The following is a 22,559-nucleotide window of genomic DNA, read 5'->3' as shown; positions in this document are numbered from 1 at the left end:
AAATTTTGCATACATATTTTACCCACTAAACATGATTCCATATAAAAACGGAAAAAGTGTGTCACAGAAGAAATAATATATTACATGATATAATAATCTAAAATGTCAACTGTTTTCTTTAGAATATGTTAGAAAAGATTTTTTTTTTAAATCTTTATTGGTAGCAATGTTTATGAGAATAAAGCACATAATTGTCTCTCAATGACTAATAAATTTCGGTTTCAGTCAAAGATCTAACGAGATATTAGATTTGTAATAATCATCAAAGAAAGTCTATCCTTTTTATTAAAAACAAATATTCTTAAACAAACTAATACTTTAAATAAACTATTCTTAAACAAACTAATACATTAAATATTCTTAAACAAACTAATACATTAAATATTCTTAAACAAATATTCTTAAACAAACTATGCTTAAATCTTTCATAATAATCTTTCTCTCAATTGAATTTATCTTTCACAAAATTAAATAACAAATCAATTAAAGAGATATATAAATACGAAAAACAATGGTCGTCACTCTCGTTCAGCTTCTTTAGTTTTCTTCTAACTTTCAGAGAAAGACCTCTCTCAATTCAAAAGTTCACAATATTAAAAGTATAAATCAGAATCATTAAACTGTTAGTCTCTCTCTCTCTCTCTCTCTCTCTCTCTCTCTCTCTCTCTCTCTCTCTCTCTCTCTCTCTCTCTCTCTCTTTTTCTCTTCTTCTCCCTGAATTGTCTCATCTGTCTTCTTCCTTTGTCTCTCCTCTGATATACATTGTGTTCTCCTTCTCAGAAACCCTAGATTTCTCTCAATCAAATCTAGCTTTTCTCTTAGGGGGAGATTTGATTTTTTTCTCTGCAAGACTGTAACAGTAGGAGAAGCTACTTTCCTCTGTTTTCTTAATTTCAAATCTGCAATCGTACTTTTTCGAGTTCTATAAGTGAACTCAGATTTTAGCTTTTTTTTTTTAGGGTTCATAAGAACAAATTGGATTTTGAGCTCACAGTATAAATAACCCGACTTTGATTACTGGGTAATTTTAAAACCGCCATTGTTGTTCTCTTTACTACTTTTGGGAATTAGGGTTTATGATTTCTGGGTATTAGATTAGATAAATTTGTTTCCTTTTTTTGTTAATCAATTTAAAAATCTCTTATTTCTGTTAAAGACTTGTAATTTTGGAGTTTTTAATGCATGGACGGAAGAGAAGCAATGGCATTTCCAGGCTCGCATTCTCAGTACTATCTTCAAAGAGGAGCCTTTACTAATCTCGCACCTTCCCAAGTCGCGAGTGGGCTTCACGCGCCGCCGCCACATACGGGATTGAGGCCAATGTCTAACCCTAACATTCATCACCCTCAGGCTAACAATCCAGGACCTCCTTTCTCGGATTTTGGACACACCATTCACATGGGAGTGGTCTCCTCTGCTTCTGATGCTGATGTGCAACCGCCACCGCCACCGCCACCACCAGAGGAACCGATGGTTAAGAGGAAACGTGGACGGCCAAGAAAGTATGGAGAACCGATGGTTAGTAATAAGTCTAGGGACTCTTCTCCAATGTCTGATCCTAATGAACCTAAACGGGCCAGAGGTCGACCTCCTGGAACTGGAAGGAAGCAACGCTTGGCTAATCTTGGTGAGATCTCGAGTTTTCTATTCTGTGTACTTTGTCAAGTTAAGTTTTTGCTTTAGCTCTGTTAGCTAGTCTTGAAGGACATGAGCTTGAATCTTATGGATGCTAGAAGCTTTGAATGATTCTATAGTTAAGTTAGGTTTTGTTACTTTGTCGTTACTGATACTCAATATTGATTGTTGGCTATTAGTTTGACGGATCTATGTGTGGTACAATGCTAGGTGAGAGGAGTAATTGGTTATTAGTAGATGTGGACGAAATCGACTTCTTGATTTAAGTTATTGATTTAGGTTTTTAAGCTGTGAAAGAGTAATCTTACTAATCCATTCATGTTTAAGTAATTGGTCATCATAATGTGATTAATCAAACTTTAAGTAATAGCAAACTCTTGACTCTGATAATTTCTTTAGGTGAGTGGATGAATACTTCAGCTGGACTTGCTTTTGCACCTCATGTGATCAGCATTGGAGCAGGAGAAGTAAACTGACCAAAACTCCTTTATATATTAATGATCATTTATGCAGCTTTTCATTGTATCAATTTCCTTTTATTTTTCTTTGCAGGACATTGCTGCGAAAGTTTTGTCATTTTCACAACAAAGACCTCGGGCTCTTTGTATAATGTCAGGCACTGGAACCATTTCTTCAGTCACTCTGTGCAAACCCGGTTCAACCGATCGTCACTTAACATACGAGGTTTCAAAGTCGTTCATTCAGTTAATCGAAAAAGAAAAACCTGAAAAGATTTCTTATTTAATCCTCTTTCTGTGTTTCTTAGGGACCTTTTGAGATTATAAGTTTTGGTGGATCTTATTTGGTGAATGAAGAAGGTGGATCCAGAAGTCGAACAGGCGGATTGAGTGTCTCTCTTTCTCGTCCCGATGGTAGTATTATTGCCGGTGGAGTTGACATGCTTATCGCAGCCAACCTTGTTCAGGTATATTAAATTCTTCTTCTTAATGGTTGTAAAGTGAAGCTAAAACGAGGCGAAACTAACTACGAATGTTAGCCTTTGATATGTTTGTGCTGTCACTTTCTTTCCTCTTCAAGATATCATGTGGTAGTGTTTGAAAAACTTGTTTGTTATTCAGGTGGTGGCATGTAGTTTTGTATACGGAGCAAGGGCAAAGACTCATAATAACAATAACAAGACCATCAGACAAGAAAAGGAACCAAATGAAGAGGACAACAATAGTGAAATGGAGACCACACCGGGTAGTGCAGCTGAACCAGCAGCATCTGCGGGTCAGCAGACGCCACAGAACTTCTCTTCTCAGGGAATAAGGGGGTGGCCCGGTTCAGGCTCAGGCTCTGGCAGATCACTTGACATTTGCAGAAACCCACTCACTGATTTTGATTTGACTCGTGGATGATATACACTATTAGTCTTTGAAGCAGCAGCATACAAAATGTGATTGCTGTACATATGTTATTGTAGATTTCTCTCTGGGAATGTTGAAATCAGACATTTAAGGATTGATACTAGATCTCTCAGCTCCTTCTAACATTGTTAATGTAACAGAACCCTCCCACTTTCATGCTATTTTAGGAGATTTTTTTAACTCTTTTATGATCTCATTGTGGTCATCAAGAACTTGGTTTCTTTACTAGTTCACTATTTTTCTTTCAGGTTCTTTAACATATTTAGTAAACTTGATTCCTCTTATTTGGTAGACAATGTGTAATTCAACACACACAAGATTTAGGATCCTTAATTTATAGGAAGATGACAAGCTCATAATTTATACATGAAAAGCATTAAATATTAATGAATATATATCCTCAAATTGACTTAAATTTCTTTTTCAGTCAGAAATCTAATGAGACATTAGATTTTGTTATAAACCATTGAAGAAAGTCTATATCCTTTTTAATAAAAAAAATTCTTAAACAACCCAATTTATTTTTTTTGTAAACCAATTGAATATTTTTTTTTGACAAAATTAATTAAAGAAATAGTATATAAATAGAAACAATGGTCTTCACTTCCTTTCTCTTCTTTTTTTTTCTTTCCTTTTTTTTTTCTGAGATTTGCTTTCTCTACCAGAGAGACTGTAACAGTAGTAGTAGCTACTTTTGCTTGTTGTCTTCATTTCAAATCTGCAATTTTACTTTCTTTTTGAGTTCTAAGTGAACTCAACATTTAGCTTCTTTTTCTTTTCTAGGTTTCATAAAAACAGTTTGGATCTTAAGCTCACAGCTGAAAATAACCCGACTTTGATTACTGGGTATATAAAAGCCGCCATTGTTGTTCTTTTCACTCTTTGGGTTATTAGGGTTTACGATTTCTGGGTGGTAGATAAATTTGTTCTTCAAAAAAGTTTCCTTTTTTAAAAAATCTCTTAGATTCTTAAAGAATTGTAATTTAGGGTTTTAAATGCATGGATGGGAGAGAAGCTATGGCATTTCCAGGCTCGCATTCTCAGTTCTATCTTCAGAGAGGAGTTTTTACCAATCTTACACCTTCCCAGGTCGCGAGTGGTCTTCACGCGCCGCCGCCACCTCCGGGAATGAGGCCAATGTCAAACCCTAACATTCACCACCCTCAGGCTAGCAATCCAGGACCTCCTTTCTCCATGGCTGAGCACAGGCATTCTGATTTCGGACACAGCATTCACATGGGGATGGCTTCTCCTGCTGCGGTGCAGCCTACTCTGCAGCTGCCGCCTCCACCGTCGGAGCAACCGATGGTTAAGAAGAAACGTGGAAGGCCAAGAAAGTATGTTCCTGATGGACAAGTTTCATTGGGGCTTTCTCCAATGCCTTGTGTTAGTAAAAAGTCTAAGGACTCTTCTTCAATGTCTGATCCTAATGCACCTAAAAGAGCCAGAGGTCGACCTCCCGGAACTGGAAGGAAGCAACGCTTGGCTAATCTTGGTGAGATCTCAAGTTTTTTCTGTGTACTTGATTAAGTTAAGTTGTTGTTTTAGCTCTGTTGGCTAACCCTTGAAGGATCTTATGATTAGATGAAAGTTTGAATGGTAGAAGCTATGTATGATTCTATGGTTATTTTAGGTTTTTGTTGCTTTAGCCTTACTGTTACTGTTACTCAACATTGATTGTTAGGTATTAAATTGACTGATCCATGTGTGGGTACAATGCCAGTTGAGATGAGTAATTGGTCATTAGAATGTGGTAGTCAACTCGATATTTGACTTCTTGATTTATGGACACAATTTGTAAGCTTTGGCACAACTTTCTTCTATGTACATTGTGAAGAACACGAGCTGGGGTCTTATGATTAGGTAGATTTTGGTTGCTAGAAGCTTAATGATTTTATGGTCAAATTAGTATTGATTTGGCTCTGTTGTTACTGCTACTCAACATCGGTTGTTAGGTATTAACTATGAGAGTAATTTGACTGATCCATTTGTGTTGAGATAAGTAAATGGTCATTTAACTCTGTTAATTACCTTAGGTGAGTGGATGAATACATCAGCTGGACTTGCTTTTGCACCTCATGTGATCAGTGTTGGATCAGGAGAAGTAATCTCTAAAAACTCCTATCAATCTTAATGAGTTATGCAGCTTTTCATTGTTTCAATTTCCTTTTATTTTTCTTGCAGGATATTGTTTCGAAAGTTTTGTCTTTTTCACAAAAAAGACCTCGGGCTCTTTGTATAATGTCAGGCACTGGAACGGTTTCTTCAGTCACTCTGCGTGAACCCGCTTCAACAACGCCTTCCTTAACATTTGAGGTTTCAAAATCGTTCATTCAGTTAATCCAAAAAAGAACCAAACCGTGGAGAACTAAAGATTCTTTATCCCTTCTTTGTGTTCTTTAGGGACGTTTTGAGATTCTAAGTTTAGGTGGATCTTATCTGGTGAATGAAGAAGGTGGATCCAAAAGTCGAACAGGCGGTTTGAGTGTCTCTCTTTCTGGTCCTGAAGGTCATGTTATCGGCGGTGGAATTGGAATGCTTATCGCAGCCAGCCTCGTTCAGGTATTTCAAAATTGGTTTGGCTCCATTAAGTTTTGTTTTGGTTGTAATTGTTTGGTATAACATTTGTGCTACCTGGAATACAAAAGTTCAAAATACGGTTCTGGTACGGTTTGAGAAATTTTGTTTGGATTTGTTTATATGTAATGTGACTCTTAAACTAAATTTTTTTGTTGGTTGTTATTTTGAAGGTGGTGGCTTGTAGTTTCGTGTACGGAGCAAGTGCAAAGTCTAATAATAACAATAACAAGACCATCAAACAAGAAATAAAACCTAAGCAAGAGCCGACCAATAGCGAAATGGAGACCACACCTGGTAGTGCACCAGAAGCTGCAGCATCGACGGGTCAGCATACGCCACAGAACTTCCCAGCTCAGGGAATGAGCGGATGGCCCGTTTCAGGCTCAGGCTCAGGCAGATCACTTGACTCTAGCAGAAACCCACTCACTGATATTGACTTGACTCGCGGGTGATTCAAAACAAAAACATTATTAGTCTTTCTTCCTATTTACTCCGACTACTACCCTTTAGTCTTGGAAGCAGCAGCAGCAGCATACATTATGTGAGTGCTGTACATATCTTTGTTGTTGTAGATTTCTCTCTGGGAATGTTAAAACCAGACATTTCAGGATTGAGACCAGAACTCTCAGTTCCTTATTGTAACATTCTCAATGTAACAGAACCACCCCACTTTCAGGCTACTCAACGAGATTGTAACTCTTTTATATCACTCATTAAAGCTTCCTTTGGTTTCTTCAATATCTGTGTTCAATTCGGTTTTGGTTTTGAGTGTTTGGTTTTAGAAATGAAGTAATCTATCCAAGTTGATCAGCCTGAGATAATAATGCTGGTTTATCTAAATAACCGATTTGGCTCTCAAACAGAACTAATCAATCCAAGTCAATGTCATGGCTCTTTATTGAATGAGAGAGGTTCATAATCAAATACAATACGATTCAGCAACAAAGCTTCATCATTCAGGAGATATTCAGAAGATTCTTTATGTCATGCTGCAGAAAAATTGAGACAAGAAAGTTAGCAGAGATAGTGTCTGAGAGAGAGTGAATGAGAGATAGTTGCTTTACCTCAAGTGTAAGAGGGGAAGTAGTTGGATAATAACGTTGTACAGCTTGACCGTTTTTGTCAACAAGAAACTTAGCAAAGTTCCATTGAATGTCATCGCCGAAGATTCCCCATTTGCCTTTCTTCAGGAACTTATACAGAGGAGAAGCATTCTCTCCGTTTACTTCAATCTAATACAAAATTGGACATATACGAATGTTTTAAGAACTTCAGGACAATCATAGAGAATTGTAGTGAACTCATCGAGTGAACTATAGTACCTTGTTGAAAATGGGGAATTCAGATTTGAAGCGAGTACAAACAAAGTCAGTAATTTGGTCATTAGTTCCCGGTTCCTCGTCACCAAACTGGTTACAAGGAAATGCTAGAATCTCCAGACCTGCAACAGAACAACATCAATGAGGAAGCTAATAACGTGGACTTAGAAATTTGTTGAAATCACTACTTTACCTTTATCTTTATACCTGTTGTAAAGCTCATTCAATTCAGTGTAGTTTGAGTTTGTCATCCCACTGAGACCATCATAGAGTATATAATAAACAAGACAAGACGAGAAAGTTACAAACGAAAGAAGCTTAATAGAATGTCTAATAAACTAACCATTTGGAAGCAACATTGACAATTAAAAGAACTTTGTCTTTGTATTGACTGAGTGCTAAGTTGTTCCCTTTTGCATCCTGTTACAGGAAGAACAAGATAAAGACTCAGAGGCCAACACAAGAAATCAATCAAAGATCATAGAAAACAATCTGTGAGAGACCAATCAACAGAAGAAAGAAACATGATCCATCATGATCTGATTGATTCTACTGAGAAAAGCAATCCTAAACTAAACATCGGGATACAACAGAAGACAAATCGTTCCTTCAGACAATATAAAAATTTGACATTCCTTTTCATCCGGAAAAGCCTACAAGACACCTTAAAGTAAAAACTCTTCACATTCTTAGAACCCTTATATCAAAGGTGCTTCCTTTTAACAAAAGATCTCACATTCAAGTTATCAGAGACAGAGAGAGTTATTGAATCGATGACTCAAGTTAGAGAAATGTATTCACCTCGATGCTTAACTCGTAAACAGATTCTGGTTCCTTCGTCGCCATTTCTCACTGGGAAATGCAGAAGAAGCAGTCAACGAGGAAGGAAAGAAAGAAGCTGAAGCAAGAGAAAGGGACTTGGTCACACGCGCGAGTAATGCGCGTGACGTTCGATATAGAGTCGTTTCTCTGTTTTAACTGGTCTTAATGGGCTTCTATTGGGCCACTTTTGATATATTTTCAGAATCCTTTAGTTTTTGGCAAAACCTCCAAAAACTATAAAATGATGATAGCTTTAAGTACTCATCAAAATAATCATTTATCAACATATTCACTCACATAAGCGTTTATAAAATTTTAGCAAATTTCTTTATAGTAAAATTAATTAAAGAATAAAAATCATATCATGAAAACAATTTGCTATATTTTATTACTGATTTTTTTCAACGTACGTCAAACTAGAAACCTATACAATCATAAGGCCTTTTCTCTAGATATGCTATTTTATAATTTATCCTAAGTCACATGGCACCACCACTGCACCACCTTATACAAATAAGGCATTTCTAAACATTTTGGCAATCATCTTTTGAGATTTTTAAAAATATTCAAATAAACGAACTACATTTGAAAATTTGACAATTAAAATCAAACGAAAAACGAAAGTTATACAGTTTTTGCAATCTTCTTGAATAAACTATCCATAGTAATATCGAAAGCATCTCGAAATCTCTCAAACTTAGCATTAGAATCTCCATAGACCAAACCAGGCAAAAGCTCATGAACAATGTAACTCCTCATGTCCTCTCTTTCCCTTAGAGTCTTTGACATTAACTTCTCAATCACATTCACTCTCTTCAACTTCACATCTTCTTTGTTTATATACACCGAATATCTCCGGTGATCCTCCGGTAAATGCCACGTGTACTGGTAATACGCGCTGTACGGATCAAATATCACCGGAATACAACCTAATATGAGGGAATCGAAAATCGATTTCCTTGTTGGACTGTCTCCAGGCGGTTGAAGGCAGAACTCCGAATCTCGGAAAAGCTCGATAACCGATTCCGATTTATCGCAGCCTCCATCGGTACAATTCAAAAACCGGCATTGGTTTGGAGACGATCTGCATTGGTCAATCAATATTGACCGGATGCTCTCAGGGTTACCGGGTCTTGCTGCACCAGCGAAGCTAATTAGGCTCCGACGAGGTTTCCCAAGTATTTTGTTTTGCCATATGGCGATATCGGTGTCAGTTTTCGGGTGGAAGTATGTGGGATGAGGTATCGCGATGTCGTTGACTTCCCATGGATTACGTTCGATGAGAAGCTTTGTAGGGTTTTTCATTTCTTGCATCTCAAGTAAGCTTGAGCCCCAAGAATACTTATCAACCCTCCTAAAATCCCAAGAGATCTTTCCGAGAACAAAAACATGATCTTTTCCGGAGTTTTTCCTCCATGATTTCTTCGATCCGAGCCATTTAACAATCTCAATCGGCAAAACATCTTTCACATCGCTTGAAACGTTCTTGAAATGCCATCTCAAAACATCCATACCGCCATAGAAAGGCACATAGAAGAGCTTCGCTTGAGTCTCGTTATGAACCCTACATGGATGCTTCAAAATTCTAGAGTGAAATATCGGCTCAAGTGAATACTGATGCGTTCTGAACCAGCCTTTACCCATACTCTCCATCAGTTCACCAAACGCATCGTTCTTGAAGTAGTTGCAAAAATCAGCCCATGGAACCATATCGGAGCATTCCCTCAACAAATCTTTGTTGAATTTAGATGGTAAATCGTAAACGTATACACCTTTTCCTTCGCAAGATCCCGGCTTTTTGCGGTTGTTTCCCATCGATAACCAAGTTCTCTGTATTTGAATATACTCTTCCGTAGATTTTAGACCGGTCTCCTCGTCTTCGGTCTTCGCTTTGAAATATCGGTATCGTTCTTCGCCAGTTTCTGGATCCCAATCAATGATGAAATCTTGATCAATCTCGTTTTTGGGTAAAGAATCTTGATCAAGAACGGAATCAAGATTCTTTTCATGGATGGGTTTAGCATCTTGATTAAGAATGGAAACTCTTTCTCCGGAGGTTTCTCCTGTGAAAGTTTCGTTCTTATTGATGGTGAGGTTTTCTCCGACCGTAGATTTGTCTGAATCTTTTCCTCCCTCGAAGGTTTCATTTTCTGCGAAACCCTTGTCTCCGTCTTTACCAAGAACAAAAACATTCTTCTCTTCTTTACTTGTTACCACATCTTCACTAGCCGGCGCAGTGAAATTGTTGACTGGTGCACGTAAAGCGGGCTGAGAACCGGCAGTGAGGCAATAAAGGTCAGTGAGCTTCCGCGAAGAGATGCATATATGAACGACGTTACCAGAGATAACGGTCGTGGAAGTGGACCAAAGATAAATCAAGAAAAGAAAGAGAATCGTGAGAGGTACACGATAAAGAAATGATCTGGCGGAAAAGATCGAAAAAAGGTTATTACAGCAAGTACGAGGATCTTTAAGTGTTTTTTCGGGATTTCCGGTTTCGGTCTTTTTGGACGTTCTTGGTCGTCTCAACTTTGAGACGGAGACAGGCATTTTCTTGTTTGGTTGTTTTTTGGATTCTCTTTTGTGTACAAGCTTTTGTAGATGTTTTGATAGGGACATCTGGACATGCACTCACGTCGTCACATAATTGTAGTAAAATGATCAATGAGTGTGCACGTCTTGTTGTAACAAACTTAAATCATTTGATTTGGAAACCTGATAATAGAAATAGATGCATATGTTAATATTATATAGCAATGTTTGTTAGTTTAGTATTCATTGAATCTTATAGTGAAATTAATAATCCAAGTTTTGGTAGTTAAAACGAATTAAATTAACGTGCCTCCAAGTTAAAATTTTGGAAAACAACTTCTCTTATATATGGTTGTGGAATATTCACTTTGACTTTGGATGCGAGTGAATATATCCATAATAACACAAGATCTATCTAGCTGGCCTTTTTTGGTCAACTTAAATTTATAATTCAAAGTAGGGGTTATGCAACCAATCCGGAAAAAAAAGGAATCTATAAAACACAAAGTTGACATATAGTATACGAGAAGAAAACGAAGCAGAAATGTTTACTTTTCTCCTTGCAACAACATTGTCCCATTGATGCACTCACCGTTAGTTTTGGGACGATGAAGAAGATTGTTATTGCATTCAATCATTCTCCATGATCTATCAACTCCTCCCAATGTGAATACTTGATGTTCAAAAGATGGACCATCCCAGTAATCATTCACTTTTTCCGACATGCACAATACTTAATTTATACTCACCATTGACTGGATCATACCCGAAAAAGTTTTGGATAATCTTTTTTCTTGATTTCACTTTGGGTAAAGGTATGTACTTACTTGTGCTAGGGTTGCATATAAATTGTTCTCGTCCACATCCAAGACTTATCAAACCATTAACGTAATAAGGAACATTATTGATCCTGCGGCAATACGGACTCGGGATTGAGCATGTCGCACTAAGAGATAAATAATACGGTAGATTCTTGGTTGATGTCGAGGAATACGTGAAGAAGTTACAAATCTGGCGTCCGTTTTGGTTATCTAAATATTTGAATGCAAAGAGTATATGTGGCTGAAGCGAAGACCTAAAGGGAAACGATCTAATGAAATATCGACTGCGGATAATTGTTGCCAATAACTTGGATACAACGAGAAACTTAGCTACGGACTTCACAGGCAATCTCTTCTTGTCTCCGACGTTACTTGACTTACTCGAGACTCCTTCTCTATCTTTGTCCTTTTGCTGCCATGTCTAGTTCTCATTATCACGTTTCAAAGTATAATCCTAATCTTCTTATCTTTATTTGTGTCCTCTCTGCTCTTGTCTTATAATAAGGCAAATATTTTCCTTTTCCAAATAGGAAAAAGGGAAGCAACGAAAATATGGAGGCAAAGTAAATCAATTATTAGTTCATGGACTTAAATTCTAGATAAGGAGTGGAAACTTACTGTACGGTTTGTTTATTGGTTCATCAAATTCAATAACCGGTACTCGGTTTAGTTCAATTTTTTAAACTCGCTCCACCTGAATCTCCCGAATCTCCAGATGATCAAGCTTCTTAGGTCGCTTGTAGTTCTTAAGCAAGAGAGAGCAACACACAACACTAACAGAAGAAGCAGCCATTGCAGCACCTGCAATCCATGGAGGCAACCTGAAACGTGTCCCTGGGAAAAGCACTCCCGCAGCGATCGGTATCCCCATGAGGTTATACCCGAGAGCCCATACGTAGTTGAGACGGATTCTTGAGAACGTTTTCCTTGAAAGATCAATGGCTGTGATCACATCTTCTAAGTTGCTTTTCATCAGAACTATATCCGCTGCTTCTATAGCAATGTCTGTTCCTGCACCTATCGCCATACCTACATCCGCTGCCACGAGAGCCGGTGAGTCATTGATTCCGTCACCTACCATTGCCACAACATGTCCCGCAGCCTGCAATATATATTCATTGCTTTTATCAATTCCATATATGTGAACTTTTTAACATTTAGTGTGGAGCTTTTACTCAAGTACCTGTAATTCCTTGACTTTCTCTGCTTTTTGCTCAGGTTTAGCTTCTGCGATAACAGAGTCGATACCGACTTCTCTAGCAATTGAGTTTGCTGTTCCCCAGTTGTCACCAGTTACCATGATGCTTTTGATATTCATGGATTTTAGAATGGAGATGGCTTCTCGAGCACTCGGTTTTAGAGGATCCGAAACAGACAAAACTCCAATCAGTTCACTGTTTATGGAGACAAGAATTCCGGTCTGGGCCATATCTTCAGAGTCAGCTAGCAACTCTTCAGCATCATCTGGAATAATAACTTTATGATCATTCATCAGATTCTTGTTCCCCACCATAATCTCTCTACCTTTAACGGTGGCTTTCACTCCCTTTCCAGTGATGGACACAAAATCACAGGCTTCTGGCCAGGCAGGGTTCTCTTCGTCGTCTCTGAATTTCTTCGCGTACTCGACAATGGCCTTTGCTAACGGATGCTCACTGTTTACCTGATAAACAAAATAGCATCAACATAGTAATATTACTTTTGATGTAGGCCAGGAGTTTCCAAAAGTTTACCTCAGTTGCAGCAACAAGTTCATAGAACTCTCGAAGTACCATGTTTTTCAGGAGCTTTGTTTTCACAACAACGGGCTTCCCCATCGTGAGAGTTCCTGTCTTGTCAAAGACAATGCAATTTACCTACACCGTCATTGAAACTGTCAGGTTTCACCATTTCAGAAAAGAAATGATCCAGAGAACCTGAGTAAAGTATATACAGTATAGTAAGTTTACAAAGCCATAGACCAAGTTACTGCACACTAAACTAACCTTGTGTGCTCTTTCTAGGGCTTGGCCACCCTTTATCAGCACACCTTGGGATGCACCAACCCCAGTACCAACCATAACAGCAGTTGGAGTAGCCAGCCCAAGAGCACATGGACAAGCTATGACCATGACAGAGATCCCGAACTGAAGAGCTAGCTCAAAGCTATCCATCGAAGAAGGTATCCAGGATTCAGGGTACCAATGCAGTTTCCCAGCTAAGAACCAGGCAAGCCAAGTTGAGAACGAGAGGAAAATTACCTTCAACATTATAATCCAGTGAGTTTAAAAAATAGTTGTGCCTCTAAAAGACTAAATAATTTGTTTATCAACTGGTCAGATTACTCACAAGAGGAACAAAGAACTTGGAAATCCGATCAGCCAACTTCTGTACTGGAGCTTTGGCCAGTTGTGCGGACTCAACAAGTCGAACAATCTGAGCAAGAGCACTCTCTGAACCAACCCTTGTAACCTTAACATGCAGAACACCATTCTCGTTCAAAGTGCCTCCTATAACTGTATCACCCTTTCTCTTTGCCACTGGCCTAGCCTCTCCAGTGATCATACTTTCATTCACATGACTTTGTCCCCATATGACATAACCATCTGAAGCTACTTTAGCACCAGGAACAATTTTGATCACGTCATTCTTCTGTATCAATCGACCATCAATCTCCTCTTCACCAGTCACATTCCCTTCCTTGTCCAAACTCAACAATATCGCAGTGTCGGGTGCCAAGTTCATAAGCTTTGCGATCGCTTGAGATGTTTTTCCTTTAGCCATAACCTCCAAATATTTTCCTAGTATGATAAAGGAAATGAGCATGGCACTAGTCTCAAAGAAATCTACTCCCTTGAAATCAGGAGATGTTGCAGCTCTCAACACTGTGTATAATGAATAGAAATAAGCTGCATTTGTCCCCAGAGCAATCAGAACATCCATATTAGCCGATCCTCGGCGTAAAGCCTTGTAAGAGCCAGTATAAAATCTCCAACCAATGACAAACTGGACAGGAGTAGCCAAAACACACCTTATGATTTCTCCAACGGTGAGCATATTGATGACCTTAAACATGAGCAAATCTTTAATTCCAGGGATATACATAAAGACCATGGCTGTCAAAAACACCGGTACTGTAAAAACCAAACTCCAGAGAAACGACTTATAATACTGCTTAATCTCCCCTTGCTTTTGAGATTCTCTGCCTACCCCTCCCTCTGAGAATATTGTTGCCTTGATGTGACCACTATGACCAAAGACAGTAGACTCAATCACCTGAATGAAATTCCTCGGCCCCGTCACATCAGGTTTGTACAATACAGATATCTTATCAGTTCCATGGCTGATCTCAACACTTTGAACACCAGGAAGTGCTTCAAGCGACCTTTCAATAACCTTCATGGATTCATCAGTAAGCTCACCATCAATCTTCAAATCAATCTTGCTCACATCCTCGCCTGTACTTATAAGCACAGCTTCAAAACCAGCATTTTCTATCTCCTCCAATAGTCTATCATAGCTCGAGAGTCTAGGATCATAATGAATCTCAGCTTCTTCAATTGCTAAAGCCACATGTGCTCTTTGTACACCATTAACCGATTGCAAAACTCTTTCGATTGTTGAAGAACACGAAGTACAAGTCATACCATTAATTCTTATTCTACAAACTTGTCTCGACCTCTCATTCGCTTCATTTTCGATCAACGATGCTTCAAATCCAGCATCCTCAATAGTCTCACGAATTGTCTCCACCTATAAATCCACAATTACACAGAAAAAGAAAACCTAAATCCCAAATCAAGTCTTCTCAGAAACAATTCAACCGAGATTCGAGAGAATATCATAGCTTACATCGACAGAGTTAGGGTAAAACAGAATCTGAGCACGATTATTCAGAGCATCGATGACAGCATCGTGAATTCCAGGGAGACGCTTGATAGCCTTTTCAACAGATCCAGCGCAAGCAGAGCAAGTCATTCCTAACACTTGAAAAACCGCCCTGGAAATCGGATCATCGATCTCAAAAGCCGCCGTCTCCGACGATGATCCTCCGCCGCCGTCGCGAGACCTGGTAAGGTGCTTCCGCACCAGAGGGTAACGCTCGCTGAATCTCTCTTTCCTTATGCATGTAAGCGACAAAAGCTTCGTCGCCATGTAATCGATCGTCTTGTGCGCGAATCTTGTTCTTCTCGTATCGAATTTGAGTTTTTAAAAAGCTTTTAGGTTTATGGGAAATGATGAGACTTTTTGAAATTGTTTTGCTTTTTAAATTGGAACGAAGACGAGGGAAAGCGGTTTACGACATCTAAAATGACAAAAATGTGTGGGCCGATTTGTAAATGTTTAAACTATAGGGCCCTACCAAACAATACTTTACTTTTAAATTTCAACCGCCATATATAAAAAGAGAGAATTTCAACCTCAACAGATTAAATTCCAATTTTCTTTTAAATTATATAATTCAAATTTAATCGTCCAAAGTAACAACACCTTTGACTTTAAGGTTCGCTAAAAAAATGGATTGATTAGTGATGACAAAAAAAAAAGGATTGATTAGTGATATTATTACGACATGATGAAGTAATCTTTTTTTTTTTTTGATAATTAAGAACAGGCCTGATTAAGAATGATTAAGTAATCTTTACTTGTTTTTTTCTGTTTCAATAAAATAATATGACAATATACTAACGAAACTTGGCTAATCCATATCTGTTTTAACTAAAGGTAAAATGGAATCTATTTTACGTGTCTGTCTAATCTTTTATGGCACTCAACCTCGTAAGAAGAAGTCATACCAAAATTGAAGATTGAAAACAGTCAAAGCATTGATAAATGGGCCTATTGACTTGTGTGGCCCATTTAGACTGATACGAGGCTAAATGTGGGCCTTTTATTAAGTTGATCCATGCATTATGATTTATGAACTTCAACTACGTTTCTTCTTCTTCTTGGTCCGCAAACACTTGTCTGAGACTGATATTGATCTCAAATTGATTGCCTTGAAGCTTTTTCCAATGAGACTAATCATGTCAAACAATAGATACAATGCTCTATATAATATAAGATTAAAGGTTAGATCCAAACACACTACATTAACATTCTTCAACCTCTCATAGATTTTCAAATAATAGAGAAAATCTTTCAGAAACTATGTTCATCTCTTCATTTACAAACACTTTGAACCACCCAAAACTCAAAACTAATCAAGAACACAGACACACTCGTCAAGATCAGAGCAAAAAAAAACAATATCAAATGTTGTAATCAGTCGATTGATTTACAGAGTTGAGAGTTTGGTTTTTAGTTAGTTAGCATTGCATCATTCAACACTCGTTTTCTTTCCTTTCATCATTCTCATCACGAGTCAAGCGCCAGCTCGGCCCAAGCCAAAGAAGATGATCTAAGCTCCGCTGAAATAGACAGACTGATTCTGCTCTCCAATGTCTCGCATAGCTCTTGCACTGAGGGCTTGTTGTGATTGTTGTTGTTGTTGGTTGGGTCCCGGTTCAAGCATTGGCTAGCCACTTCGCATACCGTCTCAAGATCTTCTTGGTTAAAATGTTTCAGCTCTGGATCCACCAATCCCGACATTGCCTCTGGTGCTTCAAGGAACTCCTTTGCCTGCAAAATGCAATAGATACGTTTCAAATTCAAAACTTTTGCCACAAAAACCACATTTGAGGTGCGATATAACTAAACATGTGAACAAGGTCAAGACTTCCACATCCAGACGAAAACTCGTCTCTCCCTGAACAGACGACTCCATTCCTACTAGGCTAACAGTAACAAAGTTTTTGATATAAATGGTGAAAAAAGAGGAGGAGGAAGTAACTCAGTTTCAAGTGTTTAGAGAAACTGAGTTGTTTTTGTCTTACCCATTCAATTAAGAATCCTTTGTCTTTGCAATAAGGAGGTCTTCCACTGACAATTTCCAGCAAAAGAATCCCGAATGCATAGATATTACCCGACACATCAAGATATCGGCTCTCCATTCCGTTTGGGAGTACACATATCGAACCCTGGCTACTAATATTTCTCAAATTCTTTTCTGATCTTGCAAGAATTGTCTTCCAGCATTCGAAATCAACCAGCTGCATCAGAGAAAGTCAGAAAAAAGAAAGAATGTGAACATAAAGCTTAGCTTAGCTAATTGTATTACTCAGATAACAAGCAGGTCTCACTTTACTTTACCTTGGGAGTAAAATCTTCTGTGAGATAAATTGCGTTTGAGCTCAGCTCAGAGATTGTAAACGGAGGATCAAGTTCCATATGAAGGTACTTGAGACCACGTGCGATGCCTATAACAATCTTCATCCGTCTTGCCCACGATACTAACGCCGCTTCCCCGTCTGCATCAAAATATTTCACATAAAAATGTTATCTAGCTAAAACAATACAGGATGATGCAACAAAGCTCTGAGGTAAGTTAGACTATTTACAGTGAAGGTGCTCATATAGTGTTCCGTTTGATGCATACTCAAAAACAAGCATTCTTGTAAATGGTGAGATCTCTTTGCAATATCCAAGTAATTTCGCTGTGTTCTCGTGGTTTAATCTAGCCAAATCTGCAACCTGAAACAGTGAGGAGATGGATTTAAAATCTCAGAAAAAAGGAGGATATGTTTAAAGATTGTTCAATCCAAGTGGCTTGGTGATGATGATAACATGAGAGGAAGCTACCTCTCTCTGGAAATAGAGCTCAAGATATCCAGTCCAATCTTCTTCCTTTACACAAAGAGAGATCACCGCAATCTCAGACCCACCTTTCAGCGTTCCTTTATAGATCTGACTATCTGCTGATAAACCAATGATGTTGCTAAAGTCTTCACACGCCACTTCGAGCTCTTGTCTTGTTAATCTCGAAACATCCTTCAGCATTTCAGAATCTGTAGTTAAAATAAAAACATGCCACGTTTTTTTAGTTCTTTGCTCCATGGATTCTACATTGGAAGGTAAAGAATTAGGAAAGATTCTAACCTACGTAGACTGTGAACTTTTCCTTTTCACTTGAAGATTTCTTCCAAGGAATGATGAGAGTTGATCTATTGTTCCAGCGGTGAACTGCAGAGAAAAGTGCAACCAGAAGGAGCAAACCAACCATTGACCCTGTGACTATCTCAAGAGCTAGAAGCCATTTAGGTTTTGATGCTCTATGGTGCTTAGCCACCATTTGAGCTGATTGGTGCTTAGGAGCAGCGCTCGGGCTTCCATGAGTTTTGACCAGTTGTGCATTAGCTGCAACAGGGATAACATTCAGAAAACCAAGACTAATTGAACATGTATGTCGATAAAGTGAAAATTATTCTATCTTACACACCGCATTGGGAAGAAGATCTATGCTTAAGATCCTTGTTTTGCATGCAGTTCCCTTGAAAGCTCGTCCTAGTGACCACAAAAGAGCATTTCTAAGACTAAATTGAAGACTTAGAGAGTTCCAAAAGACAGCATAGATGATAGAATACCTTGGAAGGTTTTCTAAACATTTTGGAATATTTCCCACGAAAAAGTTGTATGAAAAGTCAGCTACTTTTAAAGATTTGCACAAACCAGCGATGTTTGCACTTGAATTTGAAGAATACCTAAATAAATTGAATAAACAAAACCCGATTAACATTGCCATCATAGACAGAAGTCACATAGTGTTTCATTTTTGGCTTCTTGAGCTATTAAACTTACACTTTCGACTGATAGCCCGATGCTCCAGCAACAAGAAGACTTCCTTGAAGCCTATTCCTGTCAATATGAAGTTCTCTAAGGTACTTCAAGTTACCGAGCTCTGCAGGCAACTTTCCAGTCAAACCATTGGACTGAAGGTTGCTGTAAAATGTGAAAAGAAAAACTGTCGTCTCAACAACTCATCTGTTAATAAGATATGAAAGCATCACTTTGACTGCGAAAAAGATGAATCTTTATTACATTATCATGATGCCGGACAAACTCCCGATCTCTGCAGGGATCGGTCCCATAAGATGATTGTTTCCCAAGTCCAAGATTTTGAGATTCTTTAAGTTTCCTATCTCCTTAGGTATTGTCCCTATTAGAATGTTCCCATGTAGGATTCTACAGAAGCATTTTAATGATGTTAATGAGATGCATCAAACTCAATGCATCAAACTACATATTTGTGAAAGAGATGAAACCGTACAGTTCCTGCAGGTACGTTATTTGACCCAATTCCGGCGCAAGAAACCCTTTTATCGATGAAGCGGATATATTTCTGCACGAAAAGAAGATCCACAAGCTATAAGCTCAAGCCAACTTCATCCTAAACCACTCATAAACAACTGATTCTGCAGATACTATACAAGAATAAGTAAACGCAAGAGAAAGAAGAAAAGATGAAAGATTCTTACATCTTGATAACATGATCTTTAGATGGAGAGCAATAAATGCCGGTCCAATCACAAGGATCTGAATTGGGGTCATTCCAATTAGACATAACTAGCAAAGGGTCCTCATAGATAGCTTCCTTGAATCTTCTAAGTGCTTGAACTAACAAAAACAGAGCAGAAGATCCATAAATCTATTAGATGATTTATATGATCAGACCTTGAATTAAAAGCTTTAACTTCACAGATTCTTCTGATCTTATCCATTAAAAAGATAAAACTTTTTCAGGTTGATTAAGATTCTACACTAATCCCAACTCTGTTCAAGTTAAGTTAGAAAGTTGTTCACAGAGAGATTCATGGAGACTGAAGAATCTAAAAAGGTATGAGCTTTATCTAGCATTTTCTTAGTAAACCTAACACAAGCGAGAAAACAATTGAAATCTGAGATCTGGGTTTAAGAAAAGTAACACAAAACAAAGAGATTAACAAATAGTTTTACCTTCATTAGAGGCAAACCCATCACAAGAAACGAAGAAGAGACCAAGAACAAGAGCTAACGAACAAAAATACTTCGATCTCATCGTCTGTTGAAAGATTCCTTCAAATTCGGCTCATTAAAAAAGAAGCGGAACCTAGATTCTTTCACGGATGATCAACAGTATAAGCTCAAGAAGAATCTGGAGAAAGACGACAACTTTCTTTGACAAGTACTCTCTGCAGAAATGAGATGTATAAGCTCAAGAAGAGACCAAGTTTAGTAAAGTAAAGAGCGAGAGAGAGAGAAGCTGAAGAATGGAACAAGGAAATGGTAAAAGAGAAGTGAAACTGGACAAGATTATTTGATTGATTTAGCAATAAACCTATCAAAGAAAACTCACTGAGACGAGAACAAAAAAAAAGTAGCAGAGATGATGAAGTGTGGCGAGAAAGAGAGAGAGAGAGAGACTTGGATTCAAAGACAGGTTTTTGTTTTTCCTTGTTGGAGGGGAAAAATGAGCTTTAATTTTTTTATAGAATAAAAATAGCTATGAAAATATACAATTTAAATAAAAAATATCACAGAAAGGAAGAATGTTCTCATCCTCTTTATCTTTTTATTTCTTTTACTTTGGGCAACTTTATGTGACTCTGAGTTGTTTTTAAATATTCTGAATTATGGATGTTTTTTTTACATGAATGTTTGTTTAGTTTTTAGATCGATTTTCTATTCATTTATATAAGTGAGAAATATATTTATCTATATTAATAATATATATACATCAATCATGTGGCAAAGCTTAACACCAAATTAATAATAAGGAAATATCCAAATCTTTCTATATCAGGAATCTAGGGGCATATGTACAACTGTATTTTTGCATGAGATTTTAATTGTAATATACAGTAAATTAAAAAATGATTTGTTAGTGTTAAAAAAATGATCTGTTGAAAAGATAATCGTTGTATTGTTATTCAAATATATATTATCGCTATTTTACTTTTAAAATAAAATGTAAATTTTATACAAAAAAAATTGTGCATCAAGTGTAATGTTCCAATATCATCGTTATTATGTAAGAGTAAAATTATTTTAGAACCTGATTTTTATTAACTTTATTAATTATAGATACTAATGTGGTATTTGTGTAGTAAGAGCAAAAAAAAAAAATATGAGAGAGGTGAGAAAAAGTAGGAGAGAAGGAGAGTTAAATTTTTCGGAGGAGAAACTTTGAGAAACTATTCTTATCAAATTTGTACAGATGTCATCATATTATTAGTTCAACTATTAAATAATAATTAATATATTTGTTTTGATTAAAATATTAATATATTTTTTTTTGAAAAACTTTCCTTATTTTTACTGATGGAAATAGTGTGCCGTAGATTTTTCTTCACTAATTTAATGTGGATCTAGTTTTTGAAAGAGGTAAATTTTTTAGTAGTGAATTTTTAGATATTCAAAAAATTAATAATAGGACAGACTATTATTCGAACGTAAAATGGAAGAGAACATCTCATTAGAATAATGGTAGAAATGAATAAATTTCGTTGGAAGATTCCTAATTAAGAGTATAATATTGTTGCTAATCATTGAAATAATAGTGCGTTTAATTTATAAAGAGAATTTATTTTTCGTGGTACGGTCACGGTGTCTAGTGTCTACTAGTCCACTACGGTGATCTAGAGCCTTGCTAAGCTGTTGTTACAACATACCGTACTACTGTAGATCACAGCTATGATCATTAAATTGTATTTTAATCAACGGTCAACATATTAACATGCAATACTAATATATAAAATAATTATATTTTGTTAGTAAATTCAATTTCATTGTAATAAAATAGTATCGTGAAGGCTATAAACAAACTTCAAATAATACGTATTTGTCAATTATAATAATAAGCTATTTAAATATAGTATGCTACAAGAATTATTATTTTTAGTGTGAGAGACAAAATGTCCCATGAAAGTTACGCCACCAATCATGCGAGCTTATGCTTGGAGCGCGTGACGAATACTCTCCGTATTTTAGGTTTATTGTTACCACTTGGAAGTTAGAATCATTAACTATCACAATTCACAAGTTCGAAAAATCATGACTATGATGTTGTGGGACTAAATGAAGAAAAAACAAAAAAAAGCTAAAATCTCCATTAAGCTTTCTCTAGAAACAATTGTTGTTTCATGGAAATAAATCAAACATAATGTCAGAATATTAGAAAAAAACATTATGCAAATTAACACAATAAAGTAGGGAAAATCAAATGGTTTAAAAGATACAACGCTCAACAACTCTATCAATTAAATAATTTCTTTTAATTGTCAACAAAGTTACACAACATATATTTTTAATGTTTGGTACAAAATCTACATAAACATTTTTAGATGAATCCAACTAACCCCTCGTTTATTTCTAGTACATTCTACGTTTCTTATTTTTTTTAATAAGTCTTTATATAAATTATATAATTGGCCTCAAGAGATCGTAACTTCATTAATTGAACAACAAACAAGAGAAGGGGACAAATTACCCATGCGTGTCCCAATTTGTTTGTTTCTAAGTTATTTTCGTGTTATATTTATTTCGTTATATAAACGTACACACATATTTGTTTCTAAGACTTGTCGACATCCCATTAGATGATTAGATCTCTTGTATCATTTATGTTTATGTTTTGACTGCTTATG

The 22,559-nt window shown here is 36.9% G+C and overlaps 6 protein-coding genes across 14 annotated transcripts; 2 read left to right on the top strand and 4 right to left on the bottom strand.

The window, feature by feature from the left end:
- The first annotated feature begins 634 nt into the window (after positions 1-634).
- On the top strand, positions 635-3,311 carry AT1G63480 (AT hook motif DNA-binding family protein). 7 transcript variants are annotated; one of them, NM_001334097.1, is made up of 7 exons: positions 647-859; positions 960-1,021; positions 1,194-1,627; positions 2,035-2,102; positions 2,188-2,319; positions 2,402-2,560; positions 2,715-3,311. In NM_001334097.1, the coding sequence occupies exons 3-7, from the start codon at positions 1,201-1,203 to the stop codon at positions 2,994-2,996; spliced, it is 1,068 nt and encodes a 355-aa protein (NP_001322500.1). In that variant the 5' UTR covers positions 647-859; positions 960-1,021; positions 1,194-1,200; the 3' UTR covers positions 2,997-3,311. The 7 variants fall into 7 exon arrangements, with proteins under 7 accessions (NP_001322503.1, NP_176537.2, NP_001322502.1 ...); NM_001334098.1 differs by having other exon boundaries at positions 670-859; positions 1,199-1,627; NM_001334094.1 differs by having other exon boundaries at positions 635-859; positions 960-1,627.
- A 314-nt stretch (positions 3,312-3,625) lies between these two features.
- AT1G63470 (AT hook motif DNA-binding family protein) lies at positions 3,626-6,402 on the top strand. Its single transcript, NM_105026.4, has 5 exons — positions 3,626-4,500; positions 5,042-5,109; positions 5,190-5,321; positions 5,409-5,567; positions 5,756-6,402. The coding sequence occupies exons 1-5, from the start codon at positions 4,005-4,007 to the stop codon at positions 6,035-6,037; spliced, it is 1,137 nt and encodes a 378-aa protein (NP_176536.2). The 5' UTR covers positions 3,626-4,004; the 3' UTR covers positions 6,038-6,402.
- Positions 6,401-7,922, bottom strand: GPX8 (glutathione peroxidase 8). Its single transcript, NM_105025.4, has 6 exons — positions 7,706-7,922; positions 7,248-7,324; positions 7,098-7,159; positions 6,908-7,026; positions 6,650-6,817; positions 6,401-6,574 (listed from the first exon to the last, which is right to left on the bottom strand). The coding sequence occupies exons 1-6, from the start codon at positions 7,748-7,750 to the stop codon at positions 6,542-6,544; spliced, it is 504 nt and encodes a 167-aa protein (NP_564813.1). The 5' UTR covers positions 7,751-7,922; the 3' UTR covers positions 6,401-6,541.
- Positions 7,923-8,298: 376 nt separating this feature from the next.
- Positions 8,299-11,628, bottom strand: RHS8 (root hair specific 8). The gene has a single exon (NM_105024.4). The coding sequence runs from the start codon at positions 10,343-10,345 to the stop codon at positions 8,351-8,353; it is 1,995 nt and encodes a 664-aa protein (NP_176534.2). The 5' UTR covers positions 10,346-11,628; the 3' UTR covers positions 8,299-8,350.
- A 13-nt stretch (positions 11,629-11,641) lies between these two features.
- HMA5 (heavy metal atpase 5) lies at positions 11,642-15,298 on the bottom strand. The gene is made up of 6 exons (NM_105023.2): positions 14,911-15,298; positions 13,408-14,811; positions 13,065-13,319; positions 12,813-12,935; positions 12,263-12,742; positions 11,642-12,181 (listed from the first exon to the last, which is right to left on the bottom strand). Exons 1-6 carry the CDS (start codon positions 15,211-15,213, stop codon positions 11,759-11,761), a joined length of 2,988 nt encoding a protein of 995 aa, NP_176533.1. The 5' UTR covers positions 15,214-15,298; the 3' UTR covers positions 11,642-11,758.
- A 737-nt stretch (positions 15,299-16,035) lies between these two features.
- On the bottom strand, positions 16,036-20,419 carry AT1G63430 (Leucine-rich repeat protein kinase family protein). Of its 3 annotated transcripts, NM_001334093.1 has the most exons (14): positions 20,270-20,373; positions 19,891-20,105; positions 19,413-19,551; positions 19,205-19,276; positions 18,976-19,119; positions 18,736-18,876; positions 18,522-18,638; positions 18,377-18,441; positions 18,037-18,294; positions 17,740-17,945; positions 17,499-17,631; positions 17,251-17,408; positions 16,935-17,150; positions 16,098-16,680 (listed from the first exon to the last, which is right to left on the bottom strand). In NM_001334093.1, the coding sequence occupies exons 2-14, from the start codon at positions 19,970-19,972 to the stop codon at positions 16,417-16,419; spliced, it is 1,995 nt and encodes a 664-aa protein (NP_001321232.1). In that variant the 5' UTR covers positions 19,973-20,105; positions 20,270-20,373; the 3' UTR covers positions 16,098-16,416. The 3 variants fall into 3 exon arrangements, with proteins under 3 accessions (NP_001185301.1, NP_001321232.1, NP_176532.2); NM_001198372.1 differs by having other exon boundaries at positions 16,036-16,752; positions 19,891-20,371; NM_105022.3 differs by having other exon boundaries at positions 19,891-20,419.
- Positions 20,420-22,559: the final 2,140 nt, after the last annotated feature.

This window comes from Arabidopsis thaliana (genome assembly GCF_000001735.4).
Source record: "Arabidopsis thaliana chromosome 1 sequence".
Lineage (NCBI taxonomy): Eukaryota > Viridiplantae > Streptophyta > Magnoliopsida > Brassicales > Brassicaceae > Arabidopsis > Arabidopsis thaliana.
This window is presented reverse-complemented; position numbering and strand designations above follow the sequence as displayed.

Bases quoted from the DNA above. Each gene is read 5' to 3' on its own strand.
- RHS8 (NM_105024.4), bottom strand. From the start codon at position 10,345: ATGTCCCTATCAAAACATCTACAAAAGCTTGTACACAAAAGAGAATCC.
- AT1G63430 (NM_001198372.1), bottom strand. From the start codon at position 19,972: ATGAGATCGAAGTATTTTTGTTCGTTAGCTCTTGTTCTTGGTCTCTTC. The intron at 18,442-18,521 runs GTATTCTATCAT...TGTGGTCACTAG, and splicing joins TGTTTAGAAAACCTTCCAAG to GACGAGCTTTCAAGGGAACT. The intron at 16,753-16,934 runs GTAAGACAAAAA...TCACATGTTTAG, and splicing joins AAGGATTCTTAATTGAATGG to TTATATCGCACCTCAAATGT.
- AT1G63470 (NM_105026.4), top strand. From the start codon at position 4,005: ATGGATGGGAGAGAAGCTATGGCATTTCCAGGCTCGCATTCTCAGTTC. The intron at 5,110-5,189 runs GTAATCTCTAAA...TTTTTCTTGCAG, and splicing joins TCAGTGTTGGATCAGGAGAA to GATATTGTTTCGAAAGTTTT. The intron at 5,322-5,408 runs GTTTCAAAATCG...TGTGTTCTTTAG, and splicing joins CGCCTTCCTTAACATTTGAG to GGACGTTTTGAGATTCTAAG.
- GPX8 (NM_105025.4), bottom strand. From the start codon at position 7,750: ATGGCGACGAAGGAACCAGAATCTGTTTACGAGTTAAGCATCGAG. The intron at 7,325-7,705 runs GTGAATACATTT...TTCCTGTAACAG, and splicing joins TTTACGAGTTAAGCATCGAG to GATGCAAAAGGGAACAACTT. The intron at 7,160-7,247 runs GTTAGTTTATTA...TGATGGTCTCAG, and splicing joins GTCAATGTTGCTTCCAAATG to TGGGATGACAAACTCAAACT.
- AT1G63480 (NM_001334094.1), top strand. From the start codon at position 1,183: ATGGACGGAAGAGAAGCAATGGCATTTCCAGGCTCGCATTCTCAGTAC. The intron at 2,103-2,187 runs GTAAACTGACCA...TTTTCTTTGCAG, and splicing joins TCAGCATTGGAGCAGGAGAA to GACATTGCTGCGAAAGTTTT. The intron at 2,561-2,714 runs GTATATTAAATT...TTTGTTATTCAG, and splicing joins TCGCAGCCAACCTTGTTCAG to GTGGTGGCATGTAGTTTTGT.
- HMA5 (NM_105023.2), bottom strand. From the start codon at position 15,213: ATGGCGACGAAGCTTTTGTCGCTTACATGCATAAGGAAAGAGAGATTC. The intron at 14,812-14,910 runs GTAAGCTATGAT...GTGGATTTATAG, and splicing joins TTTACCCTAACTCTGTCGAT to GTGGAGACAATTCGTGAGAC. The intron at 12,743-12,812 runs GTAAACTTTTGG...TTTGTTTATCAG, and splicing joins AACTTGTTGCTGCAACTGAG to GTAAACAGTGAGCATCCGTT.